General features: G+C 46.6%; 1 protein-coding gene across 1 annotated transcript in view; it reads right to left on the bottom strand.

Annotated features, from left to right (window-relative positions):
• The window catches only part of ABTB3 (ankyrin repeat and BTB domain containing 3), a 323,604-nt gene that overhangs the window by 30,123 nt on the left and 278,071 nt on the right, over positions 1–15,410 (bottom strand). Inside the window, exons 8-11 of the mRNA XM_069585255.1 lie at positions 14,304–14,397; positions 14,052–14,187; positions 13,188–13,408; positions 11,297–11,475 (exon numbers count right to left, since the gene is read on the bottom strand). Of these exons, the coding sequence (XP_069441356.1) occupies positions 11,297–11,475; positions 13,188–13,408; positions 14,052–14,187; positions 14,304–14,397 (630 nt within the window). The remainder of the gene's footprint in view (positions 1–11,296; positions 11,476–13,187; positions 13,409–14,051; positions 14,188–14,303; positions 14,398–15,410) is intronic.

The following is a 15,410-nucleotide window of genomic DNA, read 5'->3' as shown; positions in this document are numbered from 1 at the left end:
GCTGAGACCCTGTGCCTGGACTTCTGACCAGTGGAAACCACAAGATGGTAAACGGGTGCTGTCTTCAGCCTCTAAATCGTAGTCACTGTTATTGTGGCAGTGGAAACTAATATAGTTCGACCAGCGTTTGCCCCATGTGGACTCTATTTTGTCATCCCTATGGCCCCAGGGGGTCTGACATATTAGGGATGCCCAGTGAGTGCTTGCATGTCACGTGAAAAGATGAGACAGTGACCTGCAAAATGCTCTGTGCGAACTGTGTTGACGAATGATGCTGGACTCACTACTTGTGCCCAGGGTTGTCTCAGGAGCCTTGCTGGTGAGTCAGCCCCTGTCTCATCAACTCTGGGAAGGAGTGAAGATGCCCTTCTTGGACTTGATGACCATTAGGAGAAGCCTGGGGGCTTCCCTGGTGCCCCAGAGGTTAAGAATCCACCTGCCAATGCAGGGGACACAGGTTCAATCCCTGGTCTGGGAACTAAGATCCCACATGCTACAGGGCGACTAAGTCTGTGTCCCACAACTACTGGACCCATAAGCCTAGAGCCTGTGCTTCACAACAAAGAAGTCACTGCAATGAGAAGCCCGGGCACTGCAACTAGAGAATAGCCCCACTCTATCCACAACTAGAGAAAGCTTGTGAGCCACAGTGAAGACCCAGCACAGCCAAAAATAAATAAATGAATAAATAAGGAAAAATATTTTAAAAAAGAGAGAAGCCCGAGCAACCGGGCCCTTCATAGGGACTTTTTTTTTTTTTGGTAGTGGTGGCGGTTGTTTAATTCAATTCAATAGGTACTTATTTAGCATCTTAAGAGGTGACCTGCACTGTGAAAGGAGCCGTATTAGGGGCAACAAAGCAAGATCCCATCTCTCCAGGACCTCACAGCTTGCCCTTGCTTCTTCACTTCAATATGTGTTGTATCACCCGAGAAAGTAAGACAAGGGCTGCTTGTTCTGAAGGGACAATCCTCAAACACTTAGAAATTATCTAGGAGGCACATAGCTCCCCACTCCGATGTCAGGGCTGCACATAGTGATTTAATCCCAAAGAGCACAGTCTGGAAAGTGAGAGGAAGGGGTGAGTAAGTTTGCAGTGGAGAAATTTGGCAAACACAGCTTCAGCCAGGTGATCAAGGTCATCATCTCCAGTGATGTGTCATACTGATAACATGTACCCTTGATGTGAGAAGAAAGGCACTTTACCTCTGAGGTCATCCTCCCCAAACCCATGACCTCAGTCGAAATCATGAGACAATCAATGCCTATTCCACTAGAGGGGCACCCTATAAAATAGTGACCAACACTTCCCCAAAAAAAGGTCATCGAAAACAAGGAAAGTCTGGAACTTCCCTGGAGGCCCAGTGGTGAAGATTTCACCTTCCCGTGCAGGGGGTGCAGGTTCGATCCCTGGTCAGGGAGCTGAGATTCCCACATGCCTTACGGCCAAAAAACCAAAATATAAAACAGAAGCGATGTTGTAACAAATCCAATAGAGACTTAAATTAGCCACATTAAAAAATCTTAAAAAACCAACACACACAAGAAAAAAAAACAAGGAAAGGCTGGGATACTGTCTCAGCCAAGAGTAGCCTAAAGAGGTATGACAACTAAATGTAACACGGTGTCCTGGATGGGATCCCAGAGCAGAAAAAGACACTGGATACAGAGAAAATAGCGATAAAGTATGGGATTTAGCTAACAATTGGAGAAGGGAATGGCAACCCACTCCAGTATCCTTGCCTGGAAAACTCCATGGACAGAGGAGCCTGGAGGTCTATAGTCCATGGGAAAGAATCAGACACTACTGAGAGACTAACACTCAGCTAACAATAACAAATCCATGTTGGTTCACTGTTGTAATGAATATACCACACTAACACAGGATGTTAATAATAGGAAGCAGGTGAGGACTTCTATGGGACTCTCTGTGCTATCTTCTCTATTTCCCTGAAAATCTAAAGTCATTCCAAAAATGAAGTATACTATTAAAACAATCTGCTCCAGTGAGGAACTAGGGAAATGATGAAAGCACTATACGTTCAGGAAAGAAAGGGAAAGAAGACAGTTCATCAACAGTTCTGTACACTTGGCTTATTCATCCCCCAAAGGTTTCACAAATGTACCCCTTCCCCCATGCGCTAAGCCATGCATTCACCCATTCATAAATTCTTTCTTCAAATATTCACTGAGCATCTGCTGAGTGCCAGGTACTGGCTAGGTCCTGAGGGATGGGCACTGGGTGAGGGACGATGGTGATGCCAGCACCAAAGACGCTGCTGTTTCCAAGACTTTCTGGCTGCTGCTCTTTCAGAGACAAGAGCCTTCAGAGAAGACTCATCACTATGTCTTTGAACTCATCTGTTTGTCAAGGTGTCTGCTATGCATGCTTCTCTGTGCCTCCTCCAAGCAGTGAGGTTGTTGGGATAATTCCCTTTGCTTCCCTGGCATGCTGTCATTAGTTTCAGTTAATAGCTCTGGTGGGGTGAGATGGTCAGTTTCAGGCAGTGAACTGCGTTAATCTATGGATTTGGTTAACTCTGGACCCAAACCTGAAGACAGCAGATGGAATTAACCAAGCTTGAGGCTCACTCTTTTCTGGAGCAGGAGAAGGTGGGGTGGCTGTGCTGGGACAGATGGGGACACTCTCCTCTGAGTGACACATTTAAACTTGGAGCTTTTAGCTCAAAGGGCCACAAGGCTCAAGCCTCCAGGGCAGCAGGGAATTTTAAAATGTTCAAGTAGTCCACAGGAAGGCAGAAAAAGGAAAGACAGAGAGACCAAACAGAAAACAAAAAGTAAGATGGCAGACATAAGCCCTAAAGTAGCGATAATTGAATATAAAAGGTCTCAATATACCAATTAAAAGAGATTGGCAGAGTGGATGAAAAGCCCAACCATATGCTTGTTATAAGAAAGTCACTTCAAATCTAATAAAACAGGGAAGTTGAGAGTAAAGGATGAAAAAAATATATATCACATGAACATTAATCAAAGGAAAGCAGGAGAGGCTATATTAATATTACAGAATGTATATTTCAGAGCAAAAAAACTAGCAGAAGAGAGAAGGGCATTATAAAATGATAAACGGGTTAATTTACTGAGAAGATGTTGCAGTCCTAACTGTGTATGCAGTGAACAATAGATCTGCAAAATATGTGAATCAAAAATTGATAGAACCAAAAGAAGAAACAGACAAATCCACAATCACGGTTGGAGATTTTATTATTCCTCTCTCAACTGATAGAATAAATAATGAGACAGAAAATCTGTAGGATATGGAAGAACTTACCATCATCATCAACCAACAGGGTCTTATCAACAGTTACAGAACACTCCACTCAACAAGGGCAGAAAACAGGCCTTTTTCCTTTGGCCACGCTGCACAGCTTTTGGGATTTAAGTTCCTTGACCAGGGATCTGACGCCCACAACAGTGAAAGCACCAAATCCTAACCACTGGACCACCAGGGAATTCCCAAACCCAGTCTTTTTAAGTGCCATGAAACGTATACCTAGATAGACTATATCCTGGTCCATAAAACCAGCCTCAAAATTTTCGAAGGATTGAAATAATGCAGAACGTTCTCTGACCACAATGGAATCAACCTAGGAATCAATAACAGAAAGGTAAGAGAAAAATCTCCAAACAATTGGAAACTAAATAACACATTTCTAAATAATTCATAAGTCAAAAAGGAAGTTCCAAGGGAAATAAAAAACACGCTGAACTGAATGAAAATGAGAATAAAACACATCAAATTCCATGGTACACAGAGCAGTGCTGAGAAAGATACGTATAATATCAAATGTACATTAAAGAAAAAAAGGAATAGTCTCAAGCTTCTATCTAAAAGATCTGGGAAAAAAATAAAATAAAAAAAGAAAAACCCAAAGAAGAAAATAATAAAGATAATTTAAGACAGAGGAGTAGCAGAGAGAGAAGACACAAACTAACAAGTTTGTTCTAAAATTTATATAGAAGGCAAAGAATGTGAATTCATTTGGTAAAAGAATAACACAGGAGGAAACAATTTACCCAATTTCAAGATTTATTTTTTAGCTACAGTAATCAAGATCATGTGTGGGGATTTCCCTGACAGCCCAGTGGTAAAGACTCTGAGCTTCTACTGCAGGGGGCAGGGTTTGATCCCTGGTCTTGGAACTAAGCTACAGCATGCCACATGCATGCCACATGGCACGGATCAAAAAAAAAAAAAAAAAGCTGTGGTAATGGTGGACAGACACACAGATCAATGGAACAGAACCGAAATCCCAGGAACAGACCCACACAAATATGCCCAACTGACTTGACAAAGGTGTAAAAGTAATTTGATGAAAGAGTCTTTTCAACAAAGATGCTGGAGCAAGTGAACATCCACTGGCAAAGCAAAAACAAAACAGCAACGTTGATCAAAGTCCCACACCTCATGCAAAAATTAACTTAAGATGAAATGAATCACAGACTTAAATGTAAAACATGAAACTATAAAGCTTCTAGAAAAAAAATGAGGAGGAGACCTTCAAGATTTGGGCTAGGCAAAGCAGCTGGATGAATCACAAGTTGGAATCTAGATTGCTGGGAGAAATATCAACAACCTTGTAGCTGCAGATGATACCACCCTTACGGCAGAAAATGAAGAGGAACTAAAGAGCCTCTTGATGAGGGTGAAAGAGGAGAGTGAAAAAGCTGGCTTAAAACTCAACATTCAAAAAACGAAGATCATGGCATCCAGTCCCATCACTTCATGGCAAATAGATGAAGAAACAATGGAAACAGTGAGATATTTTATTTTCTTGGGCTCCAAAATCACTGCAGATGGTGACTACAGCCACAAAATTAAAAAGATGTTTGCTCCTTGGAAGAAAAGCTATGACAAATCTAGACAGTATATTAAAAAGCAGAGACATCACTTTGCTTACAAAAGTACATATAGTTAAAGCTATGGTTTTTCCAGTAGTCATGTATGGATGTGAGAGTTGGACCCTAAAGAAGGCTGAGAGCCAAAGAATTGATGTTTTTGAATTGTGGTGCCGGAGAAGACTCTTGAGAGTCCCTTGGACAGCAAGGAGATCAAATCAGTCAATCCTAAAGGAAATCAACCCTGAATATTCATTGGAAGGACTGATGCTGAAGCTCCAATACTTTGGTTACCTGATGAGAAGAGCTGACTCATTGGAAAAGATCCTGATGCTGGGAAAGATTGAGGGTAGGAGGAGAAGGGGGTGACAGAGGATGAGATGGTTGGATGGACTCACTGACTCCAATGGACATGAATATGAGCAAGCTCTGGGAGTTAGTGAAGGACAGAGAAGCCTGGTGCATTGCAGTCCATGGGGTCGCAAAGAGTCAGACACAGCTTAGCAACTGAACAACAACAAAGCATTCTGATACTTGATACCAAAAGCAGAATCTCCACAAAAGGAAAAACTAAAATTGGACTTCCTTAAAATTAAAAGCTCTATGAAAGACCCTGTTAAGAGGATAAAAAGATAAGCTACTGAGTGGGAGAAAGAAAGTATTTGCAAGCCATATATCTGACAAGAGACTATTTTCTAGAATTTACAAAGAACTCTCAACATTCAACAGTGAAAAACCAGTTTAATTAGAACACAGGCAAAGGACACAGACATTTCACTGAAGAGCATATACAGATGGCAAAAAAACACATGAAAATATGTTCAACATCATTAGCCATTTAGGGAAATGCAAATTAAAACCACAATGAGATACCACTTACACATCGATCAGAATGGCTAAAATAAAAAGATAGCAATAGCACCAAACAGTGAGAATGTGGAGAAATTTCATTACTCATATTTTGCTGGTGGGAATGTAAAATGGTGCAGCCTGTCTCAAAAACAGTTAAGCAGCATCTTTAGAAACTAAATATGCAACTACCATACAACCCAGCAATTGCACTCCTGAGCATTTATCCCAGAGAAATGAAGACATATTCACATCAAACACCTGTGCTGGAATGTTATAGTAGCCTTATTTGTAATAGCTCAAAACTGGAAACAACTCAGATGTCCTTCAATGAATGAGTGGTTACTAAACTGCAATTGGTCCATACCATAGAGTACTATGCAGCAACAGGAAGAAACAAACTATCAACACATGCAATGACCTGGAGGAACCTTCAGAGAATTATACTGAGTAAGAAAAACCCAATCCTAAAGTTTCCTACTGTGTGATTCCATTTAAATCACATTCTTGAAATGACAAGATTAGAGAAATGGAGACCAGAATAGCGGTTACCAGAGCATAAAGAGGGAGTCGGGGCAGAAGGATATGAGGGTAGCTTTAAAAGAGTAACATGAAAAAAAGAAAGAAAAAAGAAGGACTCCCTTGGCAGTCCAGTGGTTAAGACTCTGCGCTTCCACTGCAAGGGGCCTGGGCTTGATTCCTGGTCAGGGAACTAAGATCCCCAAGCCGGAAAAAAAAAAAGAAAAGAAAAAAAAAAAGAAAAAAAAAAGAGCAATGCGAGGGAGCCTTAGGGCGATGGAAATTTTCTGCACGATGACAGCACCATGTCAGTATCTTGGCTGCGACATTTAACTGTCATTTTGCAAGATACTGTCAGTGGGGGAAGCAAAGTAATCTCTCTGTATGTTTTCCTACAACTGCATGAGAATCTGCAACTGTCTCAAAATAAAAAGTTTAATTTAAAAAGGTAAATTTTTAAAAAGTAGGGAAATAAAACTTAAAAAGTGTACAAGTCACAAGGAGAAAAATAAAGCTGCATAGCCCACATCTCGCCCTTGGCTAAAGTCCCCAGTGGTGTTCTGTTCAGTGCACGTGGAGGAAAACCCCAAATGTGCACCCTGGAGAAAGGCCCCGTGCAGTCTGACTTCACCTCTCATACTTCCTCCTATGTCCCTCCACTTGCAGGTTCTCCAGCACATCAAGCACATTCCCACCAGGAACTTCGCTTTTCCAGGTTCCCGATCCCCGAGTGGAATGCTTTTGCTCCAGGCCTGTGTGTGGCTGGCAGCTCTTCCTCACTTAGGTGGTTGTTCATACACTACCTCCTCTGGGAGACTTTTCTTATCATCCTGTCTAGATTAGACCTTGCCTGCCCCACCCCCCAGAGACTACATCGTTGTCCAAGATCATTGTATTTTTCATAGTGTTTATCTTGCTCTCACCCTCTTTTGCTGATTTATGTCCTGGCTTACTGTGGGTATGCCCCTTCCCTGGACACAGTAAGCTCCAGGAGGGTAAAGAACATCCCACCACTGCTGTAGACTAGTGGGCACTCACGACTGTGGAATGGATAAATGTCCAGAAAAATTATGTATGTATAAATTTATGTATGTATGTATAAATGGCCAGAAGCTCTCTTTAAACAGACCTATTTTTAAACAGTGACTGCATTGTTCTACTCCTAGGGAAATCTAGAGAAACTGAATTCTTTAGATATTTAAAGATAAAATTTAGAAGTGGGGATGGCACTTCCCTGGTGGTTCAGTGGCTAAGACTCCAAGCTCCCAGTGCAGGGGTCCCCTGGTTGATCCCTGGTCAGGGAAGTAGATCCCATATGCCACAACGAAGACTGAAGATCCTGTGTGCAGCCACTAAGACCTGGTGCAGCCAAATAAATAAATGAATAGAAGTGGGAGCAAAAAAGCACACCTGCAACCAGATGTCAAGTAATATCTGACCAAGCGCGCGTCAAAGATGGGGAGAAAGCATCCGCTTCACTTGACAGGATGGCTATGATTCTCTCAGTTGACTGCAAAGTGGATTTATTAAGTTTACAGGAATTCTACATTCTTGTTCACTACTCTGATAGAACCAGATGTTTGTTCACACAGAGCAGCAGACATGATCTGAACAGGAATTTGTTAGTGGAGAGAGCAGGAACAATGCATTGCTACTCATGCCTTCCAAGAGGATACTTTCTGAGGGCAGAGCTTTGCAGCACTTTCTCAACTGTCTGCCATCATCTCTCTCCAGACTTCTGACCACAGGAATATCACTGTGCTTGGAGAATGCTTGACTTGACCCTGTAGCCACCAGAAACTGATCACCTATTTTTTGCCCTCTGTAGAACTGTGGTGTTGGAGAAGACTCTTGAGAGTCCCTTGGACTGCAAGGAGATCAAACCAGTCAACTGTAAAGGAAATCAGTCCTAAATATTCATTGGAAGGACTGATGCTGAAGCTCCAATACTTTGACCACCTGATGCAAAGAACTGAATCATTGGAAAAGATCCTGATGCTGGGAAAGACTGAGGCAGGAGGAGAAGGGTATGATGGAGGATGAGATGGTTGGATGGCATCACTGACTCGATGGACATGAGTTTGAGTAGGCTCCAGGAGTTGGTGATGGACAGGGAAGCCTGGCGTGCTGCAGTTCATGGGGTCGCAAAGTGCTAGACATGACTGATTGACTGAACTGAACTGAGTCAGTATTAATACCACATCTCCCAAAGTCCCTAACTAAGTCTGTGAGTCTCCTTCTATTTTGTCAGTTGTAATTTCTTCTTAGAGTCCACATGCAAGGGATGTAATACGGTATTTCTCCTCTGAGTTACTTCACTCACTATGGCACTCTCTAGGTCCATCCATGTTGCCACAAATGGCATTATTTCACTCTTTTTAATGGCTGAATAATATTCCATTGTATATATGTACCACGTCTTTATTCATTCGTCTGTCAATGGACATTTAGGTTGCTTCTGTTTTGGGAAGGTCATGTACACACCGCTAGATTTAAAATGGATAACCAACAAAGACCTATTGTATAGCATATGGAATTCTGCTCAATGTAATGTGGCAGCCTGGATGGGAGGGAGGTTTGGGGGATAATGGATACATGTACACGTATGGCTGAGTCCCTTCGCTATTCACCTGAAACTATCACAACATTGTTAATTGGTTATACCTCAGTGTGAAATGTTTTTGGTGTTAAAAAAATACCCATTTTGGTTTATTATTTCATGCAGTGAATATACTGGAGGAGGGCATGGCAACCCACTCCAGCATCCTTGCCTGCAGAATCCCATGAACAGAGAAGCCTGGCGGACTACAGTCCATAGGCGTGTAAAGAGTCAGACACGGCTGAAACGACTTGGTACACATGCACGCTGTGAACATACAATGTATTTGCCCATTCTACGTTAATGGGTATTGGAGGTGTTCCCAATTGTTTCCTATCACAGGAAACACTGTTATGGACACCCTTGTCCTGCACATGTACTCAGTCATGTCTGACTCCGTGATCTCATGGACTGTAGTCTGCCAGGCTCTTCTGTCTGTGGGATTATCCCAGGAAGAATGCTGGAGTGGGTTACCATTTCCTTCTCTAGGGGATCTTTGTGACCCAAGGATCGAACCTGCATCTCCTGCACTGACTGGTGGACTCTTTACAACTGAGCCACCTATTTAATATGGACACTCATATATATACGTTACAGACATAGATGGGCTTTCCTGTTGGTCATACAGGGCAAACCTGACTCTTGAATGTGCCTTTTCCCAGACTGCTGTCTCCTGACCATGAGTGCTCCTGCCCCATCCCTGCCTCCCCCTCCCCTCCAAGATCAGGACAGCTGGACGGAGCAGGCTCTAGTACACGTGCAGGGGTGTGGGTTAGGTCACTTCAGTTGTGTCCAGCTCCGTGTGACCCCACGGATTGTAGCCTGCTGGGCTCTTTCGTCCATGGGAATCTCCAGGCAAGAATACTGGAATGGGTTGCCATGCCCTTCTCCAGGGAATCTTCCCAACCCAGGAACTGAACCCACGTCTCTTAAGTCTCTTGCACTGGCAGGCAGGTTCTTTACCACCGGGGCCACCGGGGAAGCCTGCTCTGGTCCACATCTCCTGCCAAAGGCCCCTCCCTCCTTGCTTTTAGGCCTCTAGCTACTGCTATCAGCTGCTGTGGGTGCTCTTTAGGGGGCCGATTAGTGGTTCAGTGGGACCCAAGGCGCCTGCAGGAATGCTAGCAAGGTTCTGTTTCTTGGTCTGGATGCTGATCACACGAGTAAGTTTGCCTTGTGAAAATTCATTAGACTCCACAGCTATGACCTGGGCACTTTTCTGATGTATGCCGTACTTCAAAATAAATTTACTTAAAAAATCCATAGATTAGGTTTCCTTAATACACAGCATGTCTTAGTAATTTCTGGAATTCCCATTACAGCCCATAGAAGGAAAAACAAACAAACAAACCAAAAACCAATTACAACACCAGACTCTGGGAACAGACCCAGCAACGTTTTTCACTAAGGTGGTCTCTTAGGTAATTTCAGGGCTTATCTATTTATTTCTTTTCAAGCTGGGGGGATGGGTGAGGGCTGAGGGAGAGTTTGGTTTTGAAATGCTTCCAGTGGGTTCTGCTCTTTGTGGAATCGCTGAGGCTCATTACCTGAGGCCTGGCACACCTGCTCCCATTCTGGGTCTAAGTGGGGCTTGACATTAGGCATATATCCAGCCCACAGGGGCCCTTAAGTCTCCGGTGCTAATGAGAATAACTGATGGGACCCACACTGGACTCTGGGCCAGGTGCTCCGAGGCTCAGAAATCAGCCGGATGTGTTGCCAGGGCTTTGCTGTGGGGCTGTCCCCCCACCCTATAGAGCAGGCTGCTCCATACTCCCCTCCCCGCTCTGGCAGGGAAATCCATGCAGCCCTTTTGGTTCAGAGGCCTAATTCTCTGACACCTCACAGCCTCCACTGTCTTAGAAGGACCTGTTGTGCAGGGGTTGCAGCGTTTTCCTGATGCTGGGAACGAAGTGTCAACAGGAATGCAGGGGTCCCTGAAGAACGGGGAGTGAGCCTGAAGGGCTAGGCACATGCTGTCCTCAGACCTGAAAAGCCTTCTCGGGGCCTGGCTTTCCAGGGACCCCTGTGGGGTCTGCATCCAAGGCAGCTACACTCATTTCCCTCTTCCCCTTGGATTCCCAATGTCCTATGTCCTACTGTCTGTCCAGGCCTGCCCTGGTCTCAGCATCTCAGTGACACCTTCCCCCAACCTTCCCACACTCCTCAGAGCCTTTGCCACACAATTTAACGCTGTTTCACAAGCCACCTCAGGTACGCTTGGGCTGTAGCACCCCCACTTTTGTGCAAGTTCCCTGGCCGGAAGGTATCCTTTACTTAGTCCCGTGTGCCCAAGCACCTGGGACAGGACAGGTGCTCAGCAGAGCAGTTGCCTTGCGAGTGGCCGCACAAGCAGCTGTAAGCAGCCAGGGTACCAGACCAGTGACTGCAAGGTTCCCACCCGAGGGGCAGGAGCGCCGAGATCAGAACCCCCCAGCTGTGCTCCCTGCCCACAGGAGGCCCTCGTACCTTGCTGGCTTTCAAGATCTCAAACATCAGGGGCAGGCCCTGAGTGACCAGCTCCTCCGTGTACTCTTCCTCCTGAATGGTCTTGAACTCCTTCAACAGGCACTGAATGAGAGGCCTGCGGTGCTGCTGGAAGGCGATCCGCAAAGACTCCAGCCACGTGTGCAGGGTCCACGGGACACCTGGAAGGGGGAGGGCGGGGTGAGGGAGGGGAGGGGAGACAACAACCAGAGGAGAAGGCGTGTTTCTATGTGGAAGCTGGCCTTTCCTGAGGACATTACCAGATCATGAGACCAAGAGACCGCCTTTCATTGCATAGAGTCAGAGCTGTTTTGTTTCTTCTTTCCCAAAGACTTGCAGAAGTTAAAATTAAAGGTCATAATTCGAGTCCGTTAACTATGGGTATCCAGTTCTGCACGCTCCTCGTGTTATTAGGGGCTGCTGCCGCTGCTAAGTTGCTTCAGTTGTGTCCGACTCTGTGCGACCCCATAGATGGCAGCCCACTAGGCTCCCCCATCCTGGAATTCTCCAGGCAAGAACACTGGAGTGGGTTGCCATTTCCTTCTCCAATGCATGAAAGTGAAAAGTGAAAGTGAAGTCGCTCAGTCATGTCTGACTCTTCGTGACCCCATGGACTGCAGCCCACCAGGCTCCTCTGCCCATGGGAGTTTCCAGGCAAGAGTACTGGAGTGGGGTGCCATTGCCTTCTCTGTATTGGGGACTACAGTTTACAAAGTGTAATCACTGTGTAGAGTATTGAAACTGTAATGCAGACTGCAGCCTTCTGAGTTCTGACCTCTTCCTTCCCCATCCCCTCTGCTTCCATGCCCAGAGCTTTGAGCTGGTGAAACCCACAGTGGACCTCACTGTCAGCTGCTCTGGCCAGGGCGGGCATTTCCATCTGAATATGAAGACACAGGAGGATACTGCTGCCGTGTGCAAAACAACATTTCCATCTTCAGGCACTTCATCAGGTCTTCCTCCCTTAATAGAAACCTCTCCAGCAGCTGATGGCTGTGACTCGCTTCTGCCCCCAACCGTGAGGCTGGGGCACTTGCTACTGCTTATAAATGCACCATTCAGAGTCTTGAGCTTCAGAATCCAGCTACACAGGCTGCCAGGGGAATGGCATAATATCCCCCATACTCAACAGCCACTCTCTGAGAGAGACAAGTTTCCAGAATAGCACTGGAGGCCTCAGCCTATCCTGACCTGCCACACCCTGTGTTTACAGCCCTTGCTGCACCCTGCTATTTCTGGGCCAGAGCTGGTGCCATTAGCTGGGTGAGGGCTGGACTAGCCTGTTCCCCAGATGCATGGAAGAGATGGCCCTGGGCTAGCCTGCTCAAGGGAGAGACACCCAATTTTCCCTTGGGCATGGCTTTGCTCCTATAGTAGGGGGAACCCCCTAGGGACGGGATGCCCTCATCCTAGCTGACGCCAGCAGCTGCTTCATGGATCTGAGTGCTCTCAGGCAGCGATTCTCCAACCACTGGGAACCACCTGGGATGATTGTTAAATATAAAGATTTCCAGCCTTTATCCATCCAGACCCTCAACAGCAGAGCCTCTGGGTGTAGGGCCTGGCAATCTGTATTCAGACAAGCTCCCCAGGTGATTCGGATTCCTAACTCAGGGTCCAGGGTTTGGGAATCGTGGAAGGGTGGCCTGAAGGTGGGTTTCTGGGGCCGGCAGAATGCTGCTGTCTATGGGGACCATGTGGGGCCTTAGCCCAGAAGTGCTCCAACCAGCAAATGAGAAGTTCCCTGAGCTGCAAGGGGTGTGTGCACAGGGGAGTGTGCATGTGCATGTGTGTGTGTGCACGCACATGTGGGCATGTGACCTGGAGCTGGGTGGAGGCACCGTGCCCAGCCGTGGAAGGCCCCCAGACTGACCTATGCTCCTGATATCAATTGTGACATCCACGTAGCCATGCTCAGCGCTGTGATACATGGCCTCCCTCAGGGCTCTGAGTTTGGCCTTGCTGTTGCGGCTGGCACACAGGGGGGGCGGGGCTGTCTCCGCCAGGTCAGTCCCCTCAGCCAGAATCTCCTCCAGGGACAGGATATCACTCTTCTCCTTCTCTGGTTGAGCGAGCAGTTTGCGGAACACATTCCTGTCAATCATAAACCCAGAGAGGAAGACACTCAGAGATGCAAGGGCTGTGCCAGGGTGGGGGCGGGGCGGGGGATGTGGGGAACCCTCTCAACTTGGGACAAAAGAAGGATGGGACAACTCTGGAGTGGTGGTTTCAGAGGTGTGACCAGGGCACTACCTGTTGAGGCTGGAGGAGATGGTGGGGCGGGACTGGCTGCGTTTCCTTGAGGATGACTTGGGCTAAGTGCTTTCACCAAATATCTAGAAGGTTCTAGAACTCTGCCCTTTTAAGTCTGCCTACACTCCCCCCATGGTGAATTTGCTTCGCTTGGGGTTACACGTAGTAAAATCGGATGGGGTAAATCCTGAAGGAAATGTAGATGGGAAGTAACCAAACATGAGAGGTTTTATTATTCTTTAAATGGATTCTTCTTAGGTCATGACAGGTGATGTGATGAACTCTGACCAACACTGGCAAAGAGTGACGTCTGTGAGATGAAAGCCGGTTGGGGAAGGACCCGTGGACGTGCAATATGTGAAGTTGGCCAGGCCTGGACTGCCTCTGGGCCCCACATCCAGAGATGCAGTGAGTCTGGGGTAGGCCTGGGAATCTGCATTTTTAACAAGCACCACTTGGGACCTCATGGCCCATCCTAGCCTACCTGTGTCCATGGGCTGCGGCCTGGCTGAAAGAGTTCATATCACCCTGGGGGGTGGTAGAAATTCCATTCCTGTACATGGTTCCTATCAAGGGGTCCGCGCCTCGCTCCAACAGCAAACTAACCAGTTCAAAATTTCCTGCAAGCCCAGAGAAGGGGGTTTGATAAGAGAATCAAGCAAACACACAGTCACAGACACATCAAGGGACAGGGTGCTGGAGCCCCTTGGCTGGGACGAGCATCAGAGACTCTTACCTACGGCGGCTGCGAGCTGGAGGGGCGTTTCTGAGTAGTTCTCCTCGCCGAGCTCCACAGAGCCCTCCACCTTGGCCCCGGCGTCCAGGAGGAGCTGTGGAGGCAGAGTGGCCATTGAGATGTTTAAAGGACACGCCAGGAAAAGCTGGTGGAAATCAGTGTGGTGCCAATGTTCCTGCTCTCCTCTGGGTCCATGACCACGTGCACAGGGGGAGGGCAACTGCACCTCAGAGGGTGAACTAGGAGCCTCTCACATCTCCCAGGGCCTCAGACCACTCAAATCACTCAAATTGTGGTCCACAGACAGTAGCGTCAGCATCCCCGGGGAGTTTGTTTGAAATGCTGGTTCTCAGGCTTCACCCCAGAACAAATGATTAGAATCTGCATTTCAACAAGCTCTCCAGGTGATTTCTATGTACATTAATGTTTCTAGAAGCACTGAGCTAGAATTTCGTGGCACCACACTGCTAGAGAACTTCCTCTGGGGATCAGTGACAAAAAGCCTCAGAATATTAGAGAGGTCTCTTAGAACCATAGAATCTTAAAAGTTCTGAAGGACTTTGGGGATCACTGGGCCAACCGGGATAAGAATCCCTTCTGGAACATCCTAGAAACTCAGCTCAGCAAATGCTGAGCCTCCTGGCCAGCAAGATCAGTGAATAAAGTGGCAGAATGAGCTTCCAGGAGTGCTGCTGCATATGACTCCATTCTGTGCATTCTTTAAGATATCTGGGCTTCCTAAAAATGGAGATTCTGTTCATGCCGGATCTCACAGTGAATGAGCTGTCAGCACTGCTGATGTAAATGAGGGGGAAATGCCTATTTTACCTGCACAGGACTACCTGAGGGCATAGTCAGGAGGGGCTGCCTACTTGGCATTCCGTCATGTGTGCACCTGCAGCAGAGAGGTGACCTGACTTCCCTTTGGCTTTGCGTGGCTGCCCGCTGCTCTTATTCCTGATTTAAAGGCTGGGGATGCCACTGCACATTAAGGGATGTTATTTGTATCCACTAGGCCACCCTCCAACCCCTTCTTTTTTAGATTCCTCTACTAGGACTGGGCTGGTCATGATGTTCTACAGGCAGAAGTCAGCTCTTGGTGTGACA

Source organism: Ovis canadensis, chromosome 3 (assembly GCF_042477335.2).
Source record: "Ovis canadensis isolate MfBH-ARS-UI-01 breed Bighorn chromosome 3, ARS-UI_OviCan_v2, whole genome shotgun sequence".
Taxonomy (NCBI): Eukaryota; Metazoa; Chordata; class Mammalia; order Artiodactyla; family Bovidae; genus Ovis; species Ovis canadensis.
The sequence above is the reverse complement of the archived record's forward strand: the minus strand, read 5'-3'. Positions and strand labels throughout refer to the sequence as shown.